General features: G+C 47.5%; 1 protein-coding gene across 5 annotated transcripts; it reads right to left on the bottom strand.

Moving 5' to 3' along the window:
* Positions 1 to 296: 296 nt before the first annotated feature.
* Positions 297 to 27,297, bottom strand: FAM234A (family with sequence similarity 234 member A). 5 transcript variants are annotated; one of them, XM_028527003.2, is made up of 13 exons: positions 27,228 to 27,297; positions 11,912 to 12,000; positions 8,648 to 8,945; positions 6,883 to 6,999; positions 6,337 to 6,528; positions 4,871 to 5,001; positions 4,377 to 4,509; positions 3,938 to 4,067; positions 2,792 to 2,932; positions 2,428 to 2,503; positions 2,046 to 2,201; positions 1,501 to 1,603; positions 297 to 1,408 (listed from the first exon to the last, which is right to left on the bottom strand). In XM_028527003.2, the coding sequence occupies exons 3-13, from the start codon at positions 8,910 to 8,912 to the stop codon at positions 1,197 to 1,199; spliced, it is 1,656 nt and encodes a 551-aa protein (XP_028382804.1). In that variant the 5' UTR covers positions 8,913 to 8,945; positions 11,912 to 12,000; positions 27,228 to 27,297; the 3' UTR covers positions 297 to 1,196. The 5 variants fall into 5 exon arrangements, with proteins under 5 accessions (XP_028382804.1, XP_035877063.1, XP_035877061.1 ...); XM_036021170.1 differs by lacking the exon at positions 27,228 to 27,297 and adding an exon at positions 26,860 to 26,878; XM_036021168.1 differs by lacking the exon at positions 27,228 to 27,297 and adding an exon at positions 18,099 to 18,278.
* Between the last annotated feature and the right edge of the window lie 630 nt (positions 27,298 to 27,927).

Raw genomic sequence — 27,927 nt, forward strand, 5'->3', positions numbered from 1 at the left:
GAGGGACCCACTGCACTGCCTTCCCCGGGTGGATGCACGCCCACGCACGGGCTGGGTTTCTGTGAACAGGAAAGGGTCCTCAAACCTGAGAGGCACTTGAAGGCTGTGCAGAAAAAGACCTCTGGGCTGTTTCTGCTCTGGCAAGTGTATGTGTGGGTGGTGGGAGGGGGGGTGGTGGTGGTGGTGGTAAGAGTTGCTCCGAGAACCACAGGTAGAGGGCCCCTCCCCTCCTCAGCCACCTTTCCCGCCCTGACCCAGAAGCCTGGCCAGGAGCAAACACAGATGTGAGGCGCACGTGTGCCCTCTGGGGCCTTTCCAGCCAGTGCAAAAACCATTTATTCTATTTTCTTCCTGTGGTACCCAGAGCCATCAAGGTTTATTTATTTTGCCCGGGCGCAGCTGGGCTGCACACACCCCAGCGGTCCTGGGGTGCAGCAAGGCACAGAGGTGAGTCCTGTGTCAGGGGACACCAATGCCAGGGAGAGCTGAGCACCAGGAATGGGGGAGCTGGCTCCACCTGGGGTACAGGGACAAGTGGGACAAGTGACTCCAGTGTGTACGAAGAGGGTACAGAATGACCCCAGTGCGTGTCCTATGGCCAGTTCCTTGGGAAATTCACAGGACGAGCAGCCAGCACAGGGGTGGAAACCCGCCTCGGGGCACCCACCGGCGGGGCCGCCCATCACGTCCTGCAAGCCGAGTTCCTCACAAGCTGGGTCGAAGGGGGTCCCCACAGCAAGGCACCACCAACCACGCCAGAAGCGCAGGGGGCTGGTACTGCCCGAGGTCGCACTGCTGCCCTGACGCCACCCCAGGGCCCACCACCTCTGAGCAGCATGATCTCAGGGGGACAGTGCAGAGTGAGACGAGCTAAGATGGGAAATGGAGTGGGTGCTTCCACTGGAGGGGTCTGGGCTCTGCCCCCTGCCGACCACAGCGAAGGCAGCTGGCCTTGAGCATGTGACCCCACTGGGGCACAGAGTGAGGACTGTGTAAGGACACAGGGTGCTGGGCAGGAGAGGTCTGGGTGTCCCCTCACCCACCCACGTCCCTGGGGATGCAGGGAGCCCCGGGGACAGCATGGCCAGGCTCAGTGTGGGGCGTCAGTGCACAGGTCCAGGGGATGAGGGCCAGCTTCCTGGGGTGTTTGCCTGCAGCAGCTGCAGCCTCTCGCATGTGCACTGGCCACTGTGCGTCTAGGTCTCACTCCGGTACCGCAGGCGGGAGAGCCGGTCCCTGATGGCCTGGTCGCTGTCCGTCACACCCTCGGTCAGGCGAACCACCCGGCTGCTCAGGATGAGGTCCTGCACCTTGTGCTTGGCCATGGAGACGAGGCCGGGTGCATCCGCACTGTCCGGGCCCGTGAGGAGGATGTAGGCAGCGTGGCGACCCGGCTCAAACAGGGCCACTGGGGAGGACATAGTGGTCAGGTCTCTTGGGACCAGACTCGGCAGACCTCCCTGTGGGCGGGGCCCAGGACCGCACCAACGCTGCACTCACCTTGGAAGGCCACGATGTTGGTGGAGACGTTGGCCAGCTCCAGCAGGACGCTGGGCAGGGTGGGGTGAAACATGTACAGGCTGTGTTGGCTGTCTCGGGGCTCCTGCAGGGAGAACTAGCAATGGGGCTCGGGGCTGACCAGGGCTGCGGCCATCTCCGCACCTGGGCCAAGAACCCAAGTGTCCTGGGCCTGGTAGCTGGGTAATGCTGTGCCCATCTCTAATGAGACACTCCTCACAGTGACCACGACCAGACCTGTGTGTCCTGGAGTCCCCGCCTGGAGTCCCCACCTTCCATCCCTCTTCCCCCACGCTGGCCCTGTACATCCCAGATTCCCCTCGTCTCTGCTCCAGAGGCAGACTCAAGCCCTGGCCTCCCCTGTGGCCAGGGAATTGCCTTATCCCCCATAACCTCCCACGGCTCCTGTTTATCTGTGTACGTCCAGTCAGCCAATTAGCTCCTCAAGGAGGGACCTAACACTGGCCTTGAGCCTCTGGCCCTGCCTCCTGGGCTGGGCGTGTCTGGGCTGTGAGCTCTGCCCGTACCATCTGGTTGGCATCAACCAGCTCGTGGAGGCCCCAGAAGAAGAAGGCGGAGCGGTGGTCTGCAGTGGGCAGGCTGGCCGACGGAGGGTGCCCAGGGAGGCCTGGAAGGGCCTGGCTCCACAGGACGGCCCCAGTGCTGAGGTCCAGGAGCAGGATCTGGGGAAGGAGAAGACAGCATGGGGGCACTGACGTGGGGTCGCACAGGCACGTGGGCCCTCAGCTATGCCGGCCCTGGACGAGGTGCTCCCTGAGGCTGACTAGGATGTCCCCGAGGCCTCTCTTGTCCTAGCTCAGCCTCCAAGCCGCAGCCCTGCCTGCTGTTCAGACTAATTTTCCTCAGCTATGAACAAAGGTGAGACCACAAAAAGGAAGTGGAGCCAACCTGTCTGTCAACGCCAGTTCCATTCTCAATGACCACAGCCAGGGTGTCAGGTTTGTAGTGACCAAGGGTGGGTTTTCTAGACAAACAGAGAAGAAGTCACAGGGGTCTCTGTGAGGAGATACCTGGGGACAGGCACGCCACCCATTTTCTCCTTGGCTGAACTTAGGCAGGGGCAGGGGCAGAGGGCTTCACCAGCCTCTCAGTGCAGGGCAGCACCAGTGGGCCGGCAAGAGGCCCCTCGCAGAAGCATTCCAGCCCTCTCACCCCTTCCAGTGGGGGGCCTTGACCCCAGGGTTGCTGAAGGGGTGGGCTGGTGGTGCCCAGCTTGTGACAACCGCACGCGTTCCTGGAGCAGACCCCATACCTGAGGACGTGGGCTACGCCGAAGGTCCACCTGGGGGCCAGCTCCTGTCCGTCCAGCAGCATGCAGGCCTCCGAACCCACGAGGAGGAGGTCATCGCCGCCATTCCCGGGAACGTTCATCAGATGACTGATGGCTCCAGGGCTGGAGGAGGTGGGAGGGCACAGCTTGGACACAGAGCCCAGGGGCAGGGACCCTCCCCAAGCACTGCCCACCGGACTCCCATGAGCACCCCATATTTCTTAGTTCCCTAACTTGAGAATATCAAACAAGACCCTCCCCGTGCATGGAGAGAGGGTGAGCCTACTGTTGGGAAACTTTTCCCTGTTTTTTTTTTTTTTTAAAGATTTTCTTTAAAGATTTCATTTATTTTTTTTTAGAGAGGGGAAGGGAGGGAGAAGGAAAGGGAGAGAAACGTCAGTGTGTGATTGCTGCTCGTGTGCCCCGACCTGGAGCCCTGGCTGGGAAGCCAGGCCTGTGCCCTGACTGGACATCGAACCAGCAACCCTTTGATTCGCAGGCTGGCACTCAACCACTGAGCCACACCAGCCAGGGCTGTTTTGTTTTTATAAAGATTTTATTTGTTCCCCTGGCAGGTGTAGCTCAGTGGATTGAGCACAGGCCTGCAAACCAAAGGGTCGCCGGTTTGATTACCAGTCAGGGCACATCCCTGGGTTCCCAGCAAGGGCCCCAGGTCGGGGCACACGAGCAGCAACCACACATTGATGTCTCTCTTCCTATCTCTCTCCTTTCCTTCTCTCTAAAAAATAAATACAATCTTAAAAAAAAGATTTTATTTTTAGAGAGAGTGGGGAAGAGAGGGAAGAAGAGAGGGAAAGAAACACTGGTGTGAGAGAGATACATTGATCAGTGGTCTCTCAAACAAGCTCCAACCAGGGACCAAACACACAACCTAGGCATGTGCCCCAACTGGGAATCAAACCAGCAACCTTTCACTTTGTGGGACAAAGCCTAACCAACTGAGCCACAATAGGCAGGGCTTCCCTGGTTTTCATGTGGCTTCTATTCACCCAGGTCCAGAGTTGGAGCCCAGGGGGACCTCACAGTACCAGCGGCCAGGCCCTCAGCCCCGACTGCTCTGAGCACTGAGGAACATGACCCGGCCTGTGTGACGCCACCCAGGCCCACCTGTGCAAAAACAGCCCATGCTTGGTGGCGTTGAGCATGTCTTCCCAGCTGGGGTCTCTCCTTAGCGGGCTCTGTCTCCTGGTCACTTTTTCATAGATGTCCTTCACAGAGCGGCCACAGAGCGAACTTGCTACTCAAAACAAAGAAGAGCCTCAGGTCACCAGGGGTTGTTGCTAGGAGACCAGGAGGCTGTGCGCCCATCAGCCCCACCTCTGGAAACACATTGTGCCTCCTTGAGCGGGTGGTGAGACCACCTGTGGCTTTCTCAGCCTGTCAACGATTCCTCTGAATCCCTAGAATAAAAGCAGGAGTGACGAGCAGAGCCTCACGGCAGCTGCGGATGCCCTCGCACCTGCTTTCTCCAGGGTGTGCTGCCCACCTGAGACCAGCATGGCCTCTGCAAGCGGGGCCGTGCTGGGGCCTGGCAGGTGGGACATACCGCAGGAAAGAAGGATGTAGTGGGCACCCGCCCTGGTGACGTAAAGGAGGAAGTCACTGGTCTTGTCCACACTGAGGCTGTCCCGGTGGCCAATCTGGTGCCCGGTGCTGCCTGAATAGAGGTAGCTGCTAACCTGCAAAACATGGGAGGAAAAAGGGTCAAAAGCCCCCTGGTTTGAGGAAAGAATGCTTTAAGTGTCTGGTATCAGGTGTCTGTGCGTGGCCTGCCTCCCAGGCTCGAGTCCCTCCCTATCCTCGCAGCTTCACCCATGCCACAGTGGGCACACGGGAAGTGCACGCCTGCTCCTGGGGAGGCACGCAGAGCTGCCCCAGTGCACTGGGTCTGCAGGCACCAGGGGCAAGGGCCTTGGCAAGTCCCCTGACAGCAGCCAGACCCAAACTCTGCCTGGGAAGTAAGTACAAGGGAACCACGGAGCAGAGAAGGGAGAGACCACGTGGCACATGGGCTGCCGTGACTCGGGAGGAGAGCTGTACCTCCTTTTCCTCTTGGGTGAGCACCAGCAGATCTGGGGCCCCATCGGCATCAAGGTCAGGCACCTGGAGTAAAGGGCTTAGGATGGAAGTGTTCCTTCCGAAGCTGCTGGGCTGTCTCCACAGGGTCTCCCCTAAAACCAAACACACATCACTGGGTGCCGGCCCCAGACCCCCTTCCACCGCATGTGGCCTGGCAAGTGCACAGATACTCCCGCTCGGAAATGACACACCTGCCAACAGGGGGCTGAAGGCAGGTGAAACTGTGAGTACACCGATGTGCGCGTGTGCAAAAAGTCCAGGGGCTTATACAGCAGAGTGTTAAAGCATCACTTCTGGGAACCGCAGAACTTCCCCACCTTTTGTTTACCCATTTTCTAACATTTGGTTCCAGGGAACTTTCGGACCAACGCTGACTCTCCCCATCTGGAGGGACAGGGCCTGACCTCACCATGTCCTGAGGCCCCTCAGGACCCGTCTGCTGCTGGGCTCAAAGGTGGACCCTCTGCCACCATGAAGGCCCTGGCACAGTGGCCTGGGCCTTTGCCTTTCAGAAGGAGAGAAGGAAGGTGCTTAGGGCTACACCTGGCGACTGCAGGTCCTGAGGTAACAGCTTCTGACCCAGCATCATCTTGTCCTTTTTTAAAGACTGATTCCTGTCCTGGCTGGTGTGGCTCAGTAGATTGAGCACCAACCTGTGAACTGAAAGGCTACCAGTGTGATTCCCAGTCAGGGCACATGCCTGGGTTGTGGGGGCACGTGTAACACGCCTGCTACAACCCCGCTGGGGATGTGTGAGAAGCAGCTGATCGATGTTTCTCTCCCTCTGTTTCTCCCTCCCTTCCCCCCTCTCTAAAAATATATAAAATAAAATCTAAAAAAAAAAGGCTGATTCCTTTTCTTAAAATATTTCAAGCCTACTCTTTATTTTCCTCCATATCCTTAAAACCACAACTTGTAAGGGAAATGCTAACATCCACCAAATCTAGTGTCAAGGCCCAGACTGACTCAAGACCTTGGTAAGGAATGAGTGGCCATCCATCCCCTCAGTGCCCGAACACAGCGGTGACGAGGAGCACCCTCGAGTCTGGAGCACGGGCACCCTGGTCTCCACTCCCCTGCAGCATGCCTGCGCTTGCATGGGTGCTGCAAGAGAAGGCTGCGGCCACGAACTCCCTGTGACAAGCAGCAGCCAGGCTCCTCCTCTGTGTCACTGCCACTCCACAGAAAGCGCCCTGCCATGCCCCCTCACGCAAGATTTAACCAGGTGACAAGACACAATGGTGTGTGACATGTCAGAGTAGCTTTGGTGTGTGACTGCGAAGTGGCTGTGTCCTTCCCACCCTCTACCCACCCTTCCCACCCAGTTGCACTGCCCGAGAGAGAGCACAGGCCGGCGCTGCTCAGAGCACGCTGCCGTCGGCCCCCACTGGAGGTGGCCCAGGGCGGGTGCAGAGGGCACTGCCTACCTGTAGATGAGTTGACTGCGATGAAAGAACCAGCTCTGCCCACGAGGATGCAGGCGGGAGCTGCCCCGCTGTCCCTCGGCTGAGCCACATCACACAACACAAGGCCTCCATCCTGGGCTGCAGGCCTCTCCCAGAGGATGCTGCCATTGGCTCCGGACACGGCGGCCACGAAGGAGCAGGGAGAGGCAAAGCCTGGAAGGGACAGACCCGACGCCGTGGGGCCGAGCATGCAGCCCACGCACTGCCAGTTCTCCCTCACACCGTGTTCCCTGCCATGGCCCCTACCGCCTGGGCTCATTCCCTTCCCACCGAGGCCCTTTCCCCGCCCCACACCCATGGGGGCCCCAGTGTTGACCCCGTGGGGGTCAGCAGTCAAGCAGGGTGGGTGCTGAGACTGGAGCTTGCCCCTGTCTCTTTCTAGTCCTGCTACAAATGAAAGGCAATGACGATTTCCAGAAATTCTACCACTGCTTCTCCCAAACACTGCAAAAGTAAGGATTCCTCTTCCTACAGGGTGTTTCATCCTTCAGACAGAAACAAAATTACCTTCATCGGCGCAGGACTGGTTGAAATTGTTGCTGCTGCTGCTGTTTTTATAAAGAAAGAGAACATCTTGGACCTTGTCCCTGTTTATGTCTTTTGTGGCCAGAAAGTCGTAGGTGACTGAAAAAGAGAACCACAGACTATGGTACATCCTTCAGGCCATGCCTAGTGTAAGGGCTGCACCGTGTCTGACATGACCTGCTTCTCTGTGCCTCAGGGCTCAGTGCCAGTCAGAGCCTACCCCTGGGAGATGACCACGGGGACCGAAGTGTCCCATGCCTCCTCAGAAGGCCAGCGATTCTTCATCCACACGATGGGTGCCAGCGTCAGAGGTCGGCCTCTATCAAGGTGCAAACACAACCCCGGGGCGCACGACTGGACGTTCTGAGCACCTTCGTTCGGGTGCGAGTTCCTCCTTACATCAGCTTGGGTTCGAAAGACACCACACTTCCTCACGCATTAGGGTCTCACCTTTTGTTTGAGGACTCAAAGGATAAACTAAGAATGAAATTGTCCCTTACACCGTATACAAAATGCACTCGAAATGGATGAAAGAGCTCAAACGGTAAAACTCTTAGCAGAAAACACAGGAAATCACAAATTTGGTTTTGGTAATGATTTCTCTGCTGTAACGATAAAAGCATAGGAAAAATAAAAATAAAAATAAAAGTCAACTCTAAGAAAGAACTGGAGTGTCCAGAGAGAGGCTGATTCAGTTGCTTTTTATAGAGGAAAGATTCCAGACTGCTAATTGTATGAGAAATAAAAACGTGCTTTACTCTAGCTAAACCCTTCAAGAAGATTGGAATACGAGATCAGTTGCGTATTTGCCACATTTCTGAACTGCCTTCTCCATATCTCTTCCGCCAGTTACTGTTTTTTTTTTTTAATTCTGAAAAGTATAAAGGGCCACTAGCTGGTCCTTTCTAAAATGGGAGAGCAGGCTGCTATGCTTCCACAGCAGGCCCTCCAGTTTTACTGAGAAGCTGCACTGGTGGCTCCTCCCAAATTCCAGGAAAACAATGGACACAGACCTGGCAGCCACTAAGGGTCGATGACTTCTACCATGCGCTGCACCAGCGCAAATGCCTCTTCTCCTCTAGCTTTGGACCTCCTCCCTCCTCTCTGATGGAAATGGGCCCCCAGTGCTCTTGCCCCACTGGCAGATCCTGCATGTGCGCCAGCTGATGCAGGTGTCCCGCCTGCAGGGAGAGTTGCTGCTTGTGCTGCCCCCCGGGCCGTGCCCATTGTGCCCAGAGCTGAGTCCGCAAAGGAGCATCGGACCGGTGCAGCTGTGTGTGTGACGTCAGGGAGACCCTGCTCCCAGAGTAGGCACAGCAAAACGTTCAAACGTGCAATTGTTTTTCATTCCACCCTGAGCCACTTGCCACATTCTCTTTTGCATGAAATATGTGAGGGATAATAAAAGTTGGTGACTTAAGCCCTGGCTGGTGTAGCCCAGTGGATTGAGCACTGGCCTGCGAACCAAAGGGTTACTGGTTCAATTCCCAGTCAGGGCACATGCCTGGGTTGCGGGCCAGGTCCCCAGTGGGGGGCGAATATGAGAGGCAACCACACACTGGTGTTTCTGTCCCTCTTTCTCCCTCCCTTCCCTTCTCTCTAAAAATAAATAAAATCTTAAAACAAACAAACAAAACGTTGTTGACTTAAAAAAAAATAGATGACTTTACATTCCCAGACACACGTGCTGCACTCACGGCCCACCCAGAAGACAGAATGTCATCGCGGGGGTGTGGGGGCGACGCACCTGCTGTGTTGTAATTGATCCTCCACGCCCCCTGTAATGCCAGTCTGTCTGGACACGGGACGATGAAGGAAATCACAAACACCACCAAAAGGCAGATGAACAGTGAGAGGAAAAACGCCGCCGTCCGGCATCGGGAAAGGCGAGACTGCTGAGGAGTGCCTTTCAAGTTCTCTTCCTTTTTCAATTGGCTTCCCAGGTTCTCCTGCAATTTCCCATCTTCGTTCTTCAAAGGGTGGATTTCAGCTTCCAAGTCCTTGGGGTCCATCGTGCACACATCACAAGGTTTGCCTCCTGATCACTGTGTCAATAAAACGAGAGACGGGTAAGAGCTGCAGTGCGATATGATCTCCAAGGTGCTGCTGTCCTCAGCGGCGTAGGAGCACGGTGGCAGTGGTGACTGCGGGCCATCAGCCCAAGAAATCAAAGCTAAATAAATGCTTAGGGTGTCAATGATTCCACTTAGGAAAGCCTTTAATTCAGAATGGTAAATTGATATAGAGCCAGCACAGGAAATATTGTCATCCCTCATACACTGACATTTCTTGCCCCCTGACCCTGAGACAAGCCTAGGGAGCTGCAGGGCAGTGCTGGGCTGGGGCTGATAATGACTAAACATTAACTAAGAAAGCCCTGTCAGCTCTTGGGCTGAGCAGTTCTGATAAGCCTTCTGCCAGCCTAAAGTACAGATGGAAAGCATGGCCTGGTGGGACCCCCTGGAGGGTCACGGACCCCAATTTAAAAGCATCACGAGTGGAGGCAGGCTCTGGAGCCTGGCCCCGCACACCGTGTGCCCTGGGCAGCTCCTTGACGTGACGGTGCCTGATGTCCTTACCTGTAAATGGGAAACAAGATCTACTTAGGAGACTGTTTGGAGGGTCAGATTAGCAAGTGAATAGAAAGCAGCATTTAGAACAATATCTGACACATATGAAGCACTCAAACACTAGCTAATTGTTATTATTTTAAAATTTTATTTTATTTTTGGAGGGAGGGAAAGGGAGGGAGAAAGAGAGGGAGAGAAATAGCAGTTGGTTGCCTTCCATACATGCCCTGGGGGACCAACCCTGCAACCCAGGCCTGTGCCCTCGCCAGGAATCAAACTGGAGACCTTTCCATTCTCGGGATGATGTCCAGTCAACTGAGCCACATCAGCCGGGGGACACTAGGTAATTGTTAATAACAAGATAAAATATGTCAGAAGTCACATGGAAGAAAGTGGACAGCTGCATGGATGAGGACAGGGGACATGCACAGCTTCTGAGCCTTTATGGTGGAGAATAAGCTCTCTCCTGCCCTGTTCCCCTTCCTATGGCTGAACGGGGGGTGGAGGTTGGGGAAACCTGGAGCGGCCACCTTGAAAAATAAGATGGAAAACACTTCCGAAGACGGTGAAGTCGCAGGACAGAAAGAGCGTGGGTCCCTGGTAGTTGGAAACCACCACTATTGATCCTGGAGTTCCTTATTAAATGAGAAAGAAACAAACTTCTATCTTGTGTAAGGCAATATATTTGTTGTTTTGATCCATTTTAAGCAGTCAAACCAATGTCCTAACTAACACAAACTGTATTAAGAGAAAGGAAGGAATCACATGAGCCCGAGTAAATTGTCACGCTCACCTAGCCAAAGACTCAAAATGAGTGAAACAGAACATGCCAGAGGCGAAGCGGAGGTGGAACCCGGGAGAAACAACAGAAACGCACTCCCTCCAGGAATGGCTAGAGGGGGTTGGGAGAGACTCGGGACTGCTGCTTCTGGTGTAGATTTCTTATTGTTTGACTTTAACCGGTTTCCTCCATTTCCTAAAAACAATTCGTTTAAAAACCTGTGTATATACCCACTAGGGTAGCTTTAATTACAAAAACTAAAAATGACAAGTGTTACCCTAACCTGGTGACTCAGTTGGTTGGAGCATCGTCCCATGCATCAAAAGGTTTCGGGTTCCAGCCCCGGTCAAGGTGTGTACAGAAGACAACCGATCAGTTTCTCTCTCACATCAATGTTTCTCCCTCCCTTCCTCTCTGTCTAAAATCAGTAACCATAGCCTCGGGCGAGGATTTAAAACAAACAACGAAAAGCGCTGGCGAGGACGTGGAGAAATTGGGAGCTTTGGGCACTGCTGGTGAGAGTGGCAAACGGCGCACCTGCCGTGGACCGGTCTGGCGGCTCCTCGAGAAGTTAGACACAGAGTTACCATGTGATCCAGCAATTGTGCTTCTAAGCCCCCCAAAATGAAAACAGACCCATACCAAATGTGTAAACAAATATTCATAACTTCATTATTTCTAACAACCCAAATGTCCTCAACAGATGAATGGATAAGCACAGTGTGGTAATTGTGTGCAATGGAGTGTTCCTTGGCCCTAAGAGGAACAAAGCGCTTGCACACTACAGCACAGATGAGCCTTGAAAACACTTCTGCTCCATGAAAAATAATCCAGACATGAAAGGTCACATATTTTATGATTCTATTTATATGAAACGTCCAGAACAGGTGATAGCGGTCGCCGAGGGCTGGGGGAGGGGAAACGGGGACAACTGGCCACTAATCTGAGCGGGGTTTCCTTCTGGGGGGACAGACGTGGTGGTGCTGGTCGGGAAACATCACGAGCACTAAATGCCACTGATGATAAACTTTACGTCATGTGTATTTTACCACAATTTAAAAGGAAAACCAAACAAATCTGTGTACATTCTCCTTAGCGCTGAGATAAGTTTTTACCTTACCATGTTGGAAGGCAGAAAAGGTGTGTCTGTCAAAGGTAGTAAGTTCAACGCTGGAAATCAAACAGTGACTTATGACCAGGGACCTCACCAAACCCACGCACCTGACGTGGGTGTGGGTGAGGCAGGGCAGGGTGCCTGCAGGGGTAACTAGGGAAAGAGCCAGCGGCAGAACCTTGACCGACAGACAAGCCGCTTACTCAGCACGCCTGGCCACTTTGTCCCCAGTAAGAGGATGTTTGAAATAATCAAAACACATCAATTCCTTCAGTAAAGGAAAGAAAACTGAATGAGAATTCAGAATTCTAAAATTCCTTATTTTAAAAGCTCTATCTGTAAAGTCCTCTTGCTTAAGAGCTTTAAAATGTTGGGCAAGAAACTGAAGCTCTCAGAGCTCGAGCTGCCCTCATCAGTCAAAAGCGGGAGCGTTTACCAGGAGACAGCAGGAAATTGCTCTAAGACTGTCTATGCAAGAATGAGTGGCATCTGCTCAAAATGACACAACTGTTCACACTGTCTCTGAACCGAGTTTCCCAGACCTACCTTGTGGCAGGAGCGCCCAGAAGACGGGTTCAACATTAGGTTCTGGACAGCCGCTGGTGCATCTGGTGATTGGATCTGGACAGGCGGATCTAGGGATTGTAAAGCTGTTGGTGAAATGCATCTCAGGCAGCCTGTGAATGCGTCAGGTGAAGGATGGAGGGCGCCCCACTTTCACCATCAGATGATGACTAGGTTTCCCTTGCCTCTGACCCCTGAGTGGAGACTTTACCCCCACTGTCATCCAGAAGGAAAGCAAAGGAAGGGAGGAAGAGCCTCTCCCAGTAACCAACCTGCTGGTTGGTCTTAGAATCCCTAAGCTATGGGGATCCCTAAAGCTAAAAGCAAAGGATAGTGCAAAACAATTACTACTAATGTAGTTTGGGGTCCTATTTTTTTTAAGTCAGCAATATATTACACATAACATATTTGAAAGGTATAAAAGCGTAAATTTCCCTCCTTCTTGTGGCCCCCAAGCTCAAGAGGAGAAGCCCGTTAGCAGTTTGCTTTTTAATCCTCACCCGAGGATATGTTCACTGATTTTAGAGTGACACACACACACAAATACACACCCCAATGGGCGAGAGAAACATCAATCAGTTGTCTCCTGTACCGCCCAGACTGGGGATTGAACCTGAAACCTTTTGGTGTATGAGATGACGCTCCAACCAACTAAACCAGCAGGCCAGGACAGTTAGCAGTTTATTATGGCTCCCTCGAAAACTGCTCTGTGCACTGGCATGCCTAAGGTGTGTTTTTAAAACATGACCAGAAATGTGACTCTTCTCCACACATTAGATCTCGATCATCTCACTGGCTTCCTCTTTTCCTATTAAAAGAACTGTTTCAAGATTGCCATGACCAGTGAGGCTCAGTTGGTTGGGTGTTGTTCCTCAAAGTGAGAGATAACCAGTTCGGTTCCCGGTCAGGGCACATGCTGGGGTTCGGTCCCGGTAGGGGCACCTACTAGAGGCAACTGATGGATGTTTCATGCTCCACCAATGTCCTTTCCCTCTCTCCCTCCCTTCTCCTATCTCTAAAAATAAATATAAATAAAATCTTTGGGGAAAAAAAGAATTGTTTCAAGTCTGAAGCCTCCCAAGGAGTCAAGGCTCTATATTTGAGATCCTTAAAACCTGAACTTCCCTAAGGAACATAAGCTCTTTGCACTAAAGATTCCTTAAAAGTCTTCCAGTGAAGTTTTGTGACCTCCACCCTTATAGGAGTACCTTCTACAAGGGGGCTTCACAAAGAATGTGAGAAAGAGGAGGCAGTGTGCATGCGTGCAGCAGGCTTCCACTGTTCCCACGGCCCTCTTCTTTTGGTTGGGGAGGCAGGGCTTTCCTGATGCTAGACTAAAGACTGAGCTTGGGCTGCAATTCTTGTAGTTTTTTTTTAATAGATTTTATTTATTTTTAGAGAGAGGGGAAGTAAGGGAGAGAAACATCAATGTGTGGTTGCCTTTTGCGTGCCCCCTCCTGGAGACGGGGCCTGCAACCCAAGCGTGTGCCCTGACTGGGAATTGAAGCGGCAACCCTTTGGTTCACAAGTCACTGCTCAATCCACTGAGCCACACCAGCCAGGGCCAATTCTTGTAATTTAGAACTTACAGTTCCACATTAATGAAGGAGAAGGCGTTTCCTAGTCATCCTCAGACCTCAGATGTCTCAGCTTGCAGATTTCCTAAATAATCTGAGAACACTGGTGTTCTTTACAGAAATACACAATTTCAGTACACTTATTGCCATCATACAAACCAGAGGCAGATTTACCAGCCACAAGTGAGTGTATATGTGTTGTACTAAAAAAGAAAAATATCTGATATACCAGGTGGAACAATAACATCTTTTTGGTTTTTAAAAATAGCAATATTAGAAATCAATATAAAAAAATATATTCAGACAATATTAAAAAATTGTCTGAAAATTAAATGACACTTCAAAATATCCATGGGTAAAAGAAGAAAATGAAAAGTAAAATATTTAATCCTGGCCGCTGTGGCTCAATTGGTTGGGCGTTGTCCCGCAAAACTAAAGGTCGCATGTTCAATTCCCGACCAGGGCATGCCTGGGTTGCTGCTTTGGTCCCCAGTTGGGGCTTTCAAGGAAGGTAACCAACCAGTGGATGTTTCTCTCTTGCATCAATGTTTCCCTCCCTCTTGTTCCTCCTCCCTTCCCCTCTCTAAAGTCAAAAATAAAAATAAAATTAAAAAATAAAATATCTTAGCTCTGGCTGGTGTGGCTTAGTGGACTGAGCGCCCACCTGTGAACTGACAGGTCTTCAGTTGGATTCCCAGTCAGGGCACATGCCAGGGCTGCAGACCAGGTCCCTGGTTGAGGGCATGTGTGAGAGAGGAAGATGTTTCTCTCGTACAGTGATGTGTCCCTCCCTCTCTCCCTCCCTTTCCCTCGCTCTAAAATGAATGAATGAATGAATAAAATAGAAAAATAAATAAATATTTTAAACTGAATGAAAACAAACATTTAAAAAATTGCAGAATGTTGCTAAAGCTATATGTGGGGAAATTTATAACCCTAAATACCTATATTAGAAAGATTTCAAATCAGTATTTCAACCATGAGCTGAGATTAGGGAAAAAAGTAATTCAACTCAAAGTAAGTAAAAGATAGGAGGGAATAAAAACAAGAGAGGAAATTAATGAAATAGTAAACTGAAGAAGTATTTAAAAAAATTAATGAGGAAACTGCAGCTCTGTTGTCAGCGCGTGCATGTTTAGGACCGCAGTATTTTCCGGGCAGGCTGTCCTTTCCTCCGTGTTGCGCCCAATGAACCATCCTGCCTTGAAGTCTACTCTGCCATTAAGATGGTTATTTTCTGATTAATGCCTGCATGATATACGTGTATCTTTTTCTATCCTTTTACTTTCAATTCTCCTGTTTCATTATATTTGAAGCAGGTTTCTTTTAGACAATACGTGGATAATTTTTAATTTAATTTTATTTTTTTAATGCTCACCTGAGGGTATTTTTTAAAAAATTAATTTCAGACCTGGCTTGCATAGCTCAGTGGATTGAGCGCGGGCTGTGAACCAAAGTGTCGCAGGTTTGATTCCCAGTCAGGGCACATGCCTGGGTTGCAGGTTATGACCCCCAGCAACCACACATTGATGTTTCTCTCTCTCTCTCTCTTTCTCCCTCCCTTCCCTCTCTAAAAATAAATGAATAAAATCTTTAAAAAAAAATTAATTTCAGAGAGAGAGAGGATGGGGCGGGGGAGTGGGAGGGGGATGAGAGAGAGAAACATTGATCGGTTGCCTCCCATTTGCACCCTGACGGGATTGAACCCACAATCTTACAATCTTTTTGATGTTCAGGGCAACACCCCAACCAACTGAGCCACGTGGCCGGGGCTAGATCATTAAAAAACAATTTTAATGTACTGATTGATTTTTAGAGAGAGGGAGGAAGGGAGGGAGGGAGGGAGGGGAGGAGGAAGAAAGAGAGAGACAGAGACAAAGACGTCGGTTTGTTGTTGCATGTTTTTTTCGTGTTCACTGGTTGCTTCCCGAGTGCGCCATGACCTGCCATGGAACCCGCACCCTGGGCGCGTCTGGCCTATGCTCTAACAAACTGAGCTCCGGGGCAAGAGCTGGATCATTTTTTAAAATCCACTCTGCAATCTTTTATTTTCAGACTATTTACCTTCAAGGAAATTATCGATATGTTAGGCCTTTAATCTGCCTTTTAGTAGTTTGTCCCCTGTTTTTTTTCCCCTTGGTTCTCTTTTCCTGACTTCCTGTGGATCACCTGAATGTTATTTAGAACTTCAGCCTCACTTATCTGCAGTGTTGCTCTGAGTATGACACTAGACACACCTAACTTAGTGCAATCTACTGGTGTTGGCATTTTTCTATTGCACTTCAAGTGAAATGTAGAAAATGAACTTCCCTTTAATTCCTTTACCTGTCCTTGTGCGTATTATATTAAATATTTCCTCTGTATACATTGAAAACCACATCAATATTATAGTTTTTGTTCCAACCATCAATTTAGAAAACTCAAGAAGAAAAATCTGTGACATTTACTCATATTTGTGCTTTTTCTATTTTTTTTCTCCCTAAGCTTTCAAGATTCCTTCTTTTATCATTTCCTTTCTGTTTCAAGAAATTCCTTCACTCATACTTCTAAAGTAGGTCTACTGGCAACAAATTAATTTGCCTCATTTGAAAATGTCTTTATTTCTCCATCATTCTTGAAGAATAATTTCACCAGGTAAACATCTCCGGCTTTGAGGCACGCTCTCCTTGGGGCATGCCCACTCAAATCTCCTTTTCACATGAATTTTCTTTCCCTTAAACCCTAAGGGTCCCCACGAGACTTGCAACCAGGATCATTTTTTTTTTTTAATCCACTCTGTAATCTTTTATTTTCAGACTATTTACTTTCAAGGAAATTATCGATATGTTAGGCCTTTAATCTGCCTTTTAGTAATTTGTTCCCTGTTTTCTTCTCCTTGGTTCTTTCCCTGACTTCCTGTGGATCACCTGAATGTTATTTAGAGCTCCAGTTCAGAACTTGCAGTGGGCAGCAGCAGCAGTTCATCCCGGGCTAACCCCCGAACATGTCCCCAAAGCCCCCTCTCTCTGACTCCCCAATGAGCTGACGGAGGCCCGCCTAGGCTCTCCTGTTGCTCTTTTTACCTTAAGCCTTTCCTTGTTCCACTGTCCCCTGCCTTCAGAAGTGTTCTCTCAAAAAACAACTTGGGGTTTCATAGGTTCTTTGCTTTCAGCACTTGACAAATGTGACGCCACTTCCTTCTGGCCTTCAACGTTTCTGACAAGAAATCTGTCATTTGAATTGTGTTTCCCCATAAGTAACATGTCAATTCTTTTTCTTCTTTTTTTTTTTTCCAGAAGTTTAATTATAGTCTATCTTGGCATGGATTTCTTTGAGTTTATCCTGTTTCAGGTTTGCTCAGCTTCCTGAAGTTGTAAGTTTACATTTTTTGCAAAGTGATGAATACTGTCAGCCATCATTTTGGCTTACCTGTGGGCATTAGGGGGTGGGAGGGCTTCAGGCTCTACCAATAGGGGCCTGATCTGAACAGGATCAAAAATAAAATACCAGATGCTTTCTCCTAAACTGAATTGATGTTTATAAACTCATAGCTTTTTTTCTTTTTGTTTCAAATAACACAGGTTAAGTTCCAGATAAAGATGTAGGAAGAGGCGCCTGGCTGGCATAGCTCAGTGGATTGAGCACGGGCTGCAAACCAAAGTGTCGCAGGTTCGATTCCCAGTCAGGGCACATGCCTGGGTTGCAGGCCATGACCCTCAGCAACTGCACATTGATGTTTCTCTCTCTCTGTCTTTCTCCCTCCCTTCCCTCTCTAAAAATAAATAAATAAAATCTTAAAAAAAAAGAAAAGGATTTACTGTTTAAAAAAAAGATGTAGTAAGAGAAACTTCAAGGTATTTTACCTCTAATATCACAATGAAACATCTGCAAACCACACACCTGGACAAACCATATCTCTGACACTAAGGGTGTTTTTTGGCTCCTCATTGGCTAGCACGGGGAAAACCCACAGACACTGAGCATGAAACAGCTCAACTCAGGGACAGAAATGGCTATCTTGAAGCTGGAAAAATTCAATGTGCAATGCCTGGAGAATAGGAATCCCAGGGAACTGGTAATGTCTGTTCATATCAAGTCAACAGGTCTTAAAGGGAAACAAAATCCATTATGTGTCCACAAATACAGAGTGAGGCAAAAGTAGACTTACAGTTGTTCCTATGGAAAAAATAATATAATAATTAATGAAAAATAACACGACCTGGTTGGGTGGTTCAGTTGGTTAGGGCATCATCCCAATACTCCAAAATTGCAGGTTTGATCTCCAGTCAGGGCACATACAAGAAGCAACCAATGAATGCAGAAATAAGCAGAGCAACAAATCGATGTTTCTTTGTCTCTCTCTCCCCTCTCCTCTTTCTAAAATCAATAAATTAAAAATACATAAATAAATAAATAATTCAAAAATAGACTCTGTGTTTTGCATACTCACAACCGTAAACCTACTTTTGTCCTACCCTGTGTATGAAATGAATGCTTTCCAGATACCAAAAAGGAATTAAGCAATTTTCATCTAAAATAAAAGCTGTGAAGACAAAACAGTTGAAGAAAAAATGAGGAAAAAGACCATGAGGTTCAGAGATCGATATCTTTACCTCATTTGCATCCAATGTTCTTTCTGTCTCTTCTAACAAGCTGGTGGTCTTGAGGACAGAAATTAGAAACTGAGTCACAGGATTTTCAGACAGTCATTGATTGGCATTTTTTCCTATCAATTCTGAGCTTCAGAAGTGATAACTACATGATCTGGCCTGTGTGGCCCAGTGGTTGGAGCATCATCCTGTAACAGAAAGGTTAGGATTTGATTCGCGGTCAGGGCACATAACCTAGGTTGCGGGTTCATCCCTGGTCTGGGTGCCGGCACATGCAAAGCCCCTCAACTCTGGATGTGCATGATCCCCAGACCTGGCACAGATCCCCAGTCTGGGTGCGTACAAAGGCAACCCATCAGTGATTCTCTCACATTGATGTTTCTTTCTCTCCCTTCCCCTCTCTCTCTCTAAAAAAGCAAATTAAGGTGTCCTCAGGTAAGGGGAAGGAAGGAAGGAAGGAAGGAAGGAAGGAAGGAAGGGAGGAAGGAAGGAGGGAAGGAAGGAAGGAAGAAAGGGGGGAAGGAAGGAGGGAAGGAAGGAAGGAAGGGTAACTATAAAGTCCATTTTGACTAAATGTCCAATAAAACAAAACAAATGAAGAAAAATGTAAGGGATGAGAAAGAAAATCTATCAATATGATACATATTAAGGTAAAAGATGTGACTCTAAGGGTAACCGAGTGAAATAAACATAGTCCACATGTATGGATTTTGAGATTATTCCCCTGGCACTAAGGAACTGTGAGAAAGCAGACACACCTGGCGATTGTGAGCGTGTCTGAGCTGCCACCCCTGTCCTCCCAGAAGTGTACAGGCTATGCCACCCAGGGTGGAAACTCTACTCATGGGGAAAAGCAATAAAATAAAATGATGGTTTATGCAGTTCATTGATTTTTCAAGGGTAGGCATGCTATAGTACATGGCCTGGCACAAATAATACCCCTTTTTATTATAAGATCTTTTATTACAAAGTCATAAGCATGTAACTCTGTAACATAACAATATCATACTCAAACACACTGTATGACATTTTAGGTGAAATGTTCTAATTAGAACTATAAATTATTGCACCCATGTTATTATCGTACCAATCATACTCGAACAGGTATTACTTCGCCGGACCCTGTACATGCAGAAAGGAAATAAAGAGTGTTTCCTTTTTCTCCAAGAGCTCTTTCTCTAGGGTTTACTGAGTCAGACAGAACAGAAAATTAGAAACAAAAAAAGTCTCACCCTAATTGTTTTTTAAATAGATAAGGAAGCATAAATATTCTACCAAGAGCAGAAAAAAAACCTGCCAAAACAAACAACTGGGAATTCGACAGATATTTTGAAAGCAGGGGTCTCTCTGGTCAGGTAGCTCAGTTGATTAGAGCATCATCTGGATACACCAAAGTTGTGGGTTCAATGTCCTGTCAGGGCACATACAAGAATCAACCAATGGATCTAGCTGGTGTGGCTTAGTTGGTTGGAGCATTGTCCCATAACCAAAAGGTTGCAGGTTCAATTCCCAGTTGGGGCACATACATAGGTTGCTGGTTCGATCCCCAGTCTGGTTGCGTGTGATCCCCATTCTGGGTGTGTGTGGGAGGCAACCAATCATGTTTCTCTCTCGCCCTTCCTCTTTCTAAAAACTAAAAGAAATGACAAAATGTTCTCAGGTGAGGATAAAAAAAAATCAACCAATGAATACAGAAAAAAGTAGAACAACAAAAATCAATGTTTCTCCTCCTTTTCTCTCTAAAATCAATCAATCAATAAAAAAGTAGGTGGTCTAATTTTTTTTATTAGCATTCGATAGCTCTTTTTTTTGAGAAGAGGTCATGTCAGGGTACTTTAATAATAAATCAGATTAAAGTTTTTAAAAGGGAAGGGAGGGGGAGGAGAGGGAGAGAAACATCAACTGGTTGCCTCTTGCATGCCCCCAACTAGGGGCCTGGCCTACAACTCAGGCATGTGTCCCGGCCAGGAATCAAACTCGTGACCTTTTGGTTTGCAGGTTGACGCTCAGTCCATTGAGCCACACTAGCCAGGGCTAAAATGTTTATTTTTTAACTGCATGCCTGAAAATTGTAACTTTAGTTTCAGCTGAGAATTTTGAGAAGCTGGAACTACAGTTTAATTTCTGTGAGGGAATAATTAAGGAGAAGGTTCACTTCTGTGTGCCTGGAAGTTCCTGCACAGCCACATGAATGCTTTCTAGCACTCGAAGAACACATGAAATGCACATGAAATGCAAAACCTACTCTTTGTATTTCTCAGTCACACTAAGGTGACAATTTTACGAAGTAGACATTATTTAAATCAAGGCTACTTCAAATTTCAAAAAATAAAACAAGAGGGAAAAAGGTGTACCTGCAAATTAAAAAAACAGAGAGAAAGAAAAATACATTTATATAAGCAGAGGAGATACTTGGAGGAAATAGACAAGTTTTTTTAAGTAGAGAAAATATGTAAGAAATATTTAGGGAAAAGTTCTGAATAAGGTTAACTTTACTATCTAGCTTCACCAGCTACTAACAGAAACTGAAAGGATTTTGTCAATGGCTTAAAAAAATGAAAAGATCACCTCACCACTCTACCACTACATACCAATGACATCAAACGTGCCTCTTTAAAAAAGAAACCAATTTACTTATTTTTAGAGAGAGGGAAAGGGAGGGAGAAGGAGAGGGAGAAAAACATCAATTGATTGCTTCTCATATGCACCCCAACTGGCAACCAAACCTGTAACCTAGGCATGTGCCTTGACCTGGAATCAAACTGGCGACCTTTTGCTTTGCAGAACGATGCCCAACCAACCAAGTCACACCCGGTCAGGGCTAAAGTCATTCTTAATGTCTCAATGAGAAAAGAGATTTCTTTGTTTCCTTTGGGGAGCTTGCCCCTAATTCACACCCTGCTGGACTATTTTCTGTAACACAGGAATCACTCAGAACAGCACAAGCTGGGTCTTGCCATGTACAGCTGTCCCCCGGCCTGTGGTTCCAGTTACTCACAGTCAGCCAAGGTCTGCAAGTGGCAAATGGCAAGTGATCCCCTGACACAAGTGACCACATGCACATAACTTACTACAGTATATTGTTATAACTGTTCTATTTTACTATATTATTATTTTTCTCTTACTGTGCCTAATTTATAAATTAAACTTTATCATATATGTGTATATAAAGGAAAAGACATAGTATACATAGGGTTTGGTATTATCTGTGGTTTTAGGTATCCACTGGGATCTTGAAATCTATCTCCCACAAATAAGGGAGGGATCCTCTATTCACTGGGCATTTATGTTGTTTTATTAAATTGCCTTTGTCCACTTAGCTTGTGCTATGACCCGACCAGTAAGGGATATTGATTTTCTACACTTCCCACATACGGGTCCCCCGCCTGGGAAACCCTCTCTCTCAGCCCCCAAGCCTCCGCTGGAACAGCACCAAGCCTTGTGGGAGCACTGCTGAGCCAGGGTTAGCCACCTTCCACACCAGTGAACTTGGCCTTTCCTTTCCAAGCACTCAGGATACCACTCCTGCAGCTGACTGATAGCTATTTAAGGGCAGGAGGGCTCTGTCGCATCCCCTGTGCCAAATGTTCAGTAAACGTCAATTAAATGGAGAGGAAAGAGTCGTGGAGCCCTAACAAGAGGATGGTGTACTAACGCACATTCTCTTCACTCCAGGGCCCGTCTTCTTGCACAGACTTCATGATCTGTGACCACTAATTGATCTTATACCAAGTGTACTCAAATGCTTGTCCTTAAGAAGAGTGGTTTAAGAATGTCTTTTTTACATTAGGAGGTCTGGGTCATGGCCAAGAGTGGCGCAAATACTCTGATGGTCCCACATGGGTATGTGGGAGGCGCCCACAATATCCAACTGGGCGGCATTGGACTTTCGGCTGAGCAAAGCAAAAGCCAGACAATGACAGCCACAGTGTTCAGCTGTTTACAGCTCAACAACTACTTCCTCTCTTTACCAAGCAAATAAGCCCAAGACAAAGAATAGGCCCTTAATCATATTTCAAAGGAGGACACATCTGAAGGTCATGGGGCCTGGATGAAGGCGAAGGCATCACAGCATACGCGGTCACGCATAAACTTCAACACACAGTTCCCTTCCTTTAGGTGAGGGCATAACTTTCAGAGTAACTGAGGACGGCTCACAGTACCCCCTAAAAATAAGTTAAGGAGGAGCATTTATTTGCATTTTAGGCAACTATTACATCGAATAAGTTGTAGACGTTTGTCCAGAAAATAACAGAGTAAGACATTTTCCTGACTTCTAAGGCAGATTTTATCTCCTTTGACCCCTCCAAAAACCAGTGTTACATTTCTTGTTTTTTGTTTTTTTTTTAGATTTTATTTACTTATTTTTAGAAAGAGGGGAAGGGAAGGAGAAAGAGAGGGAGAGAAATATCAGATGGTTGTCTCTCACATGCCCCCAACTGGGAACCTGACCCACAACCCAGGCATGTGCCCTGACTGGGAATCAAACCAGTGACTTTTCAGTTTGCAGGCCAGCACTCAATCCACTGAGCCACACCAGCCAGGGCCTACAAATCCATTTACTTTTATCCTTACATAAAGGGGAGGAGAAAAACAAAAACTCTCAAAAAGATGAATATATAACTCTACTTGATCACTTTTGATCAACACTAAAAGACAAGTAGGACTTAATTTTAATTTCCTTTCTTTATAATCATTCTTTTAAAAAACTTTTTGATGGATCCCAGCCAAGAGGGAGGCGTAGGTAGATACACCTTTGCTTTCTCTTACACAACCAAAAGAAGGACAACAACCAATTTAAAAACAAAAAATAACCAGAACTGCCAGAAAATTGAACTGTATGGAAGTCTGAAACCAAGGAGGTAAAGAAGAAACATTCATTCAGACTGGTAGGAGAAACACAGATGGGCAGTCAGGGTGGAGACGACACACAGCAAGGCGGTGACTGGCATACTGGGTGGTTCCACATTTGCATGCAGATAAACTGGGAAGAACTGGGGAGCGAGACAGACTGTGCAACACAGGGTTCCAGTGGGGGTCCTCTGGAATAAAGCCTCAAAACCCCTGGCTGGTGTAGCTCAGTGGACTGTGTGCAGGCTGTGAACCACAGGGTCGCCAGTTCAATTCCCAGTCAGGGCACATGGTTGTGGGCCTGGTCTCCAGTTGGGGGCGCACAGGAGGCAGCCACACATTGATGTTTCTCTCCCACTCTTTCTACCTCCCTTCCCCTCTCTCTAAATACATAAAATTAAAAACAAAAACTCTGGCTGTAAAAATTTGTGGGGGTTGCAGCAGCAGTGGGAGAAACTCCCAGTCTCATAGGAGAGTCCACTGGAGGGACCCACGGAGTCCTAGAACATAAACAAACCCACCTACCTGGGAATCAACACCAGAAGGGCCCAATTCGCTTGTGGGTAGTGGGGGAAGTGACTGAAAGTGGGGCAAGAGCCAAGTAACCAGCATTGTTCCCTCTGTGACCCTTTTCCACATACAGTGCCACAATGCAGGGAAGTGGGTTGCCCCTCCCTCTCGAATACCTAAGGCTCTGCCCCTTACAACGTAACAAGTGCACCAAGACAAAGAAACATGGCCAAATGAAAGAACAGATCAAAGCTCAAGAAAAAGAACTAACCTGTCAGATGCAGAGTTCAAATCTCTGGTAATCAGGATGCTCACAGAACTGACTGAGTATGGAGGCAAAGTAAAGGAAGAAGTAAAGGCTAAGCAAAGTGAAATAAAGAAAAATATACAGGGAACCAAGAGTGAAGGGAAGGAAACCGGGACTCAAATTAATGATTTGAAACAGAAGGAAGAAATAAACATTCAACCAAAACAGAATGAAGAAACAAGAATTAAAAAAAAAAAAAAAAAGAGGAGAGGCTTAGGAACCCCCAAGACAACTTTAAACATTCCACCATCCAAATCATAGGAGTGCCAGAAGAAGAGGAAGATAAAGAAATTTCCTTATTTGATCAAATAAGGAAAACTTTCCCAATCTGGCAAAGGAAATAGACTTCCAGGAAGTCCAGGAAGCTCAGAGAGTCCCAAAGCAGTTGGGCCCAAGGAAGAATACACAAGGCACATCACAATTACATTACCCAAGGTTAAAGATAAGGAGAAAATCTTAAAAGCAGGAAGAGAAAAGGAGACAGTTACCTACAAAGGAGCTCCCATAAGACTGTCAGCTGATTTCTCAAAAGAAATCTTAAAGGCAAGAAGGGGCTGGAAAGTATTCAAAGTCAAAAAAGGCAAGGACCTACATCCAGGATTCCTCTATCCAGCAAAGCTGTCATTTAGAATGGAAGGTCAGATAAAGTGCTACCCAGATAAAGTCAAGTTAAAGGAGTTCATCATCACCAAGCCCTTCTTATATGAAATGTTAAAGGAACTTACCTAAGAAAAAGAAGATCAAAACTATGAACAGTAAAATGATAACAAACTCAGAACCTTCAACAACTGAACCTTAAAAAAAATCCAAAACAAAAACAAAATTAAGCAAACAACTAGAAAAGGAACAGAATCACAGATATGGAGATCACATGGAGGGTTATCAGTGGGGAGGGGGAGGGAGGAGAATGGGGAGTAAAGGTACAGGGAATGAGGAGTATAATTGGTAGGTTCAAAATAGACAGTGAGAGGTTAAAAATAGTATAGGAAGTGGAGAAGCCAAAGAAATTACGTGTAGGATCCAAGGACATGAACTAAGGTGGGGGTGGGGGAAGAATGCTGGAGGGAGCGGGGTGCAGGGCAGAGGGGGATAAAGGGCAGAAAAAATTGGGACAACTGTAATAGCATAATCAATAAAATATACTTTAAAAAACAAAAAACTTTTTGACAAGCAAATGTTTAAATATTCATAACAGTGGAGACCATCAGCCCATATACCCATTACCCAGGTTCAACAATTACTAACATACAGCTGATCATTTTCATCTATAAGCCAGTGCACTTCTCCCTCACGCCCCACTTCCAATTTTTAAATATTTGCTGCATTTTAGCTATGTCCCTTGGTCTCTGAACATCTGCTTCATCTGCTTCCTGGTTACTCAGTTTGGAATCAGCATTCTCCCCTCCTCCTCCGGCATCTTCTCCTCTCTATTCTACTTTTTGACACCACATCCAGACAACCCAAGCTCCATGAAGGATTTTACAAAATGAGAGTGGAAACAAAATTCACTGAATTTGTGGGCTTTATAGAGACCAAGTTTGAGTAAGATATACAGTACATTATGAAACATCCAACAAATTCTGTCTCTTCAATTTAGTGCCCCCTTCCAAAAGCCACTGCTTTAGGTCCTATTTTTAGAACTCCCTACCTGGACTTCTGTATCCCTCTCAAATCTTCTTTCCTTCAAACTGCAAGAGACAGTGTTCTAAAATATCTCCCGATCATGTCACCCCCTGCTTAAAAACTCTTCAAAGATCCCTAACAACTTTAGAACAAAGTCCAGACACTCCAGTGTGGCTCCACGTCCTTTCATTGCCTGGCTCTTGCCTACCTCTAGTGTCCTCGCTCCTCAAACTCTACGCCCAACAGCTGTTCCCCTGGTCGCACTGCTCATCTTTTGTACACTCTGTTCCTCTGCCTGTCTTCATCTAGTAACTCCCACTATGCCTTCAAGGCCACTCAAACCTGACCTCCCCCTTTATACTGCTCTGCACTCACTGAACCACAGGTAATAAACCATCACCGGACTAAGCCGCTGCACACCCCCAGAAACTGTGAGATAGTGTTTGAATTTGTGGATGAAAAAAGTAATAAAGAGCATTATGTGAGACAATAGGGGAGCAATAAGACCCTGCCCACCACCACGTCTCCGAATCCTTATGATCTCATTTAAGCCCTTGGCCCCACCTATTTCTGGTCCCCTGGACTTTCCTGTATGAAAGTCAGTGGAATCCTTCCATAGTGTGAACTAGTTTTAATGGATTCTTGACACTTGGAGCCAAAAGCACTCCAGTCAATGCAACAAGAACCCAGAAAACTGGTAAAATGCCCTAGTAAACGTCCAAATGATACCTGGGTCATTTCCTTTGTTTCATCCTTCCCTGCTCTGTATTTTCTGTTTAGCATGATTCATACTTTGCTTTTTTATCTTATTTGTTATTGGTATCCTCCTGTAGAATTAAGTTCCTTGAGGACAAGAATTTTGTGTTTTGTACAGTGCTATGTCCTCAGCACTCCTCCACACCTAAGATTATGGCTGGCACTCCACAGACACTCAGTACTTGTTGAGTTAATCTAAGCTGCTGTATGCTCACTGTGAAACTGTCATGAAGGAAGTGGTGACACCTGGAGGTGGCATTAGAAAGACATTAGCAGTCAGTACTTGGAGAGGAGCACAAAACACAAGCTCCTCAGCTGAAATCACAGGATTTCTTAAAGAAAAGCAAGAAACTGCAATTGCCTATCCTGATTAACTTATCATTCTGCTCAAGGGCGAACTCTCTTTGCTAGCTATCAGCCAATCAGTTCAAGGAGGTGGGAACTCTTTCACAGACGACAGCGTTTTTTTCCCTTTAAACTCTGCCTTGCTTTTGTTCAGTAAGACAGGCAAGACATGAGTGATCTCTCCTACAAATGAGTAAATATCATTTGAGCTTTGGGTGACTTTGCCAGTTGAACAATATCCTGACAAGAGGACATGACTATCTGATCCTTGCAAGAAACTTCTTATGGACATTCTGTTTTAGTATTACTATGTTTTTAATTAAGCAACCCAGGCAGCACCCTCAAGTGCACGAGTAGCAATGGCTATTTTACCTGTTCAGGCAACACGGGGTGGGAAGTTTCCTACTGGGAGTCGAATCCTGTCTTTGGGGGAAAAGGGCTCAAACTCAACGCAACTTAAGTTCAGGCTGCGGAAATCGGACCTGCTGACCCACTGGGTCTGGAAGGGCTGGCGGAGCTAACTGGCCCCACCTTCTGCAGCAGCCTTCCCACCCTCACCTCTGAACGCACACGCGTGGGCTCGAATGCCAAGGGGAGGTGGGCGCGAGCTCGGCCGAGCTCCTTGGGGTCTGGGGTCTCCTGGGAGTCTGGGTCGCCGAAGGTGAGAAACCAGGTATAGAGTGAAGAGGAGGGGCCCCGTCTAGTACACGAGCGAGAAGTACAGGCCCATCTTCACTCACCTGCCAGCGAGTCCTCCAGTCACCACCACCCGAGCCAGCGCCGCCACCGCCCTCCTCAACCCGCCCCCTATCGTCACTTCCGGCCTGCCGGAACACGGGCGGAAGTGCGGTAGAGTGGGCCCCACCTCCTGGCTGGCCTCGGTTGCTAAGCAACGCTCATTTGGGGTAAGCTCCCTGGGGATCTGATTCTTGGGCCCTCTGTCCCAGTCCCTTGGGTAGGCCTGGCGGGGCTGTCGGATCCAGGGATTCCAGGTCTACATCTGGCGGCCGGGTGAGTCTTCAGACGCGCTTGAAGCCGGAGTACGCGTGGGGATCCAGCGCCACGTGAGTGGGCGGTCGCCACAACCCAGACCTGGCCTTGTTATTTCACTGCGTTTGAAGTAGTATCTACTTGTGGTTTGTTCTCATTCTTCCGTGATTATTAAAAGCATCTTTCCGCATGTTTATTGGCCAAGACATTTTCTCTTCTCTGGTCCAGTTTTCTGTTGAATGGTTTGCTTTTTTCTTATTGTTTCTTTGAGCTTTCTTTTAGATGTTAAATTTTTGTCAGTGATTTGTTATAAGTACTTCAGTTTGCTTCTTTTCATTTTGTAGTGCCTTTTGATAAACAGTTTATATTTTAATACAGAAAAATGTATCTTTCATGATTAGTACTTTTTAATTTTTCAATTTATAAAATATTTATTTATTTTTAGAGAGA

This window comes from Phyllostomus discolor, chromosome 3 (genome assembly GCF_004126475.2).
Source record: "Phyllostomus discolor isolate MPI-MPIP mPhyDis1 chromosome 3, mPhyDis1.pri.v3, whole genome shotgun sequence".
Lineage (NCBI taxonomy): Eukaryota > Metazoa > Chordata > Mammalia > Chiroptera > Phyllostomidae > Phyllostomus > Phyllostomus discolor.

Excerpts from the sequence above, each read along its gene's own strand:
- FAM234A (XM_028527003.2), bottom strand. The coding sequence starts at position 8,912 with ATGGACCCCAAGGACTTGGAAGCTGAAATCCACCCTTTGAAGAACGAA. Across the intron at positions 6,529-6,882 it reads CCAGTCCTGCGCCGATGAAG|GCTTTGCCTCTCCCTGCTCC; the intron begins GTAATTTTGTTT and ends TGTCCCTTCCAG. Across the intron at positions 4,510-4,870 it reads TCACCCAAGAGGAAAAGGAG|GTTAGCAGCTACCTCTATTC; the intron begins GTACAGCTCTCC and ends CATGTTTTGCAG.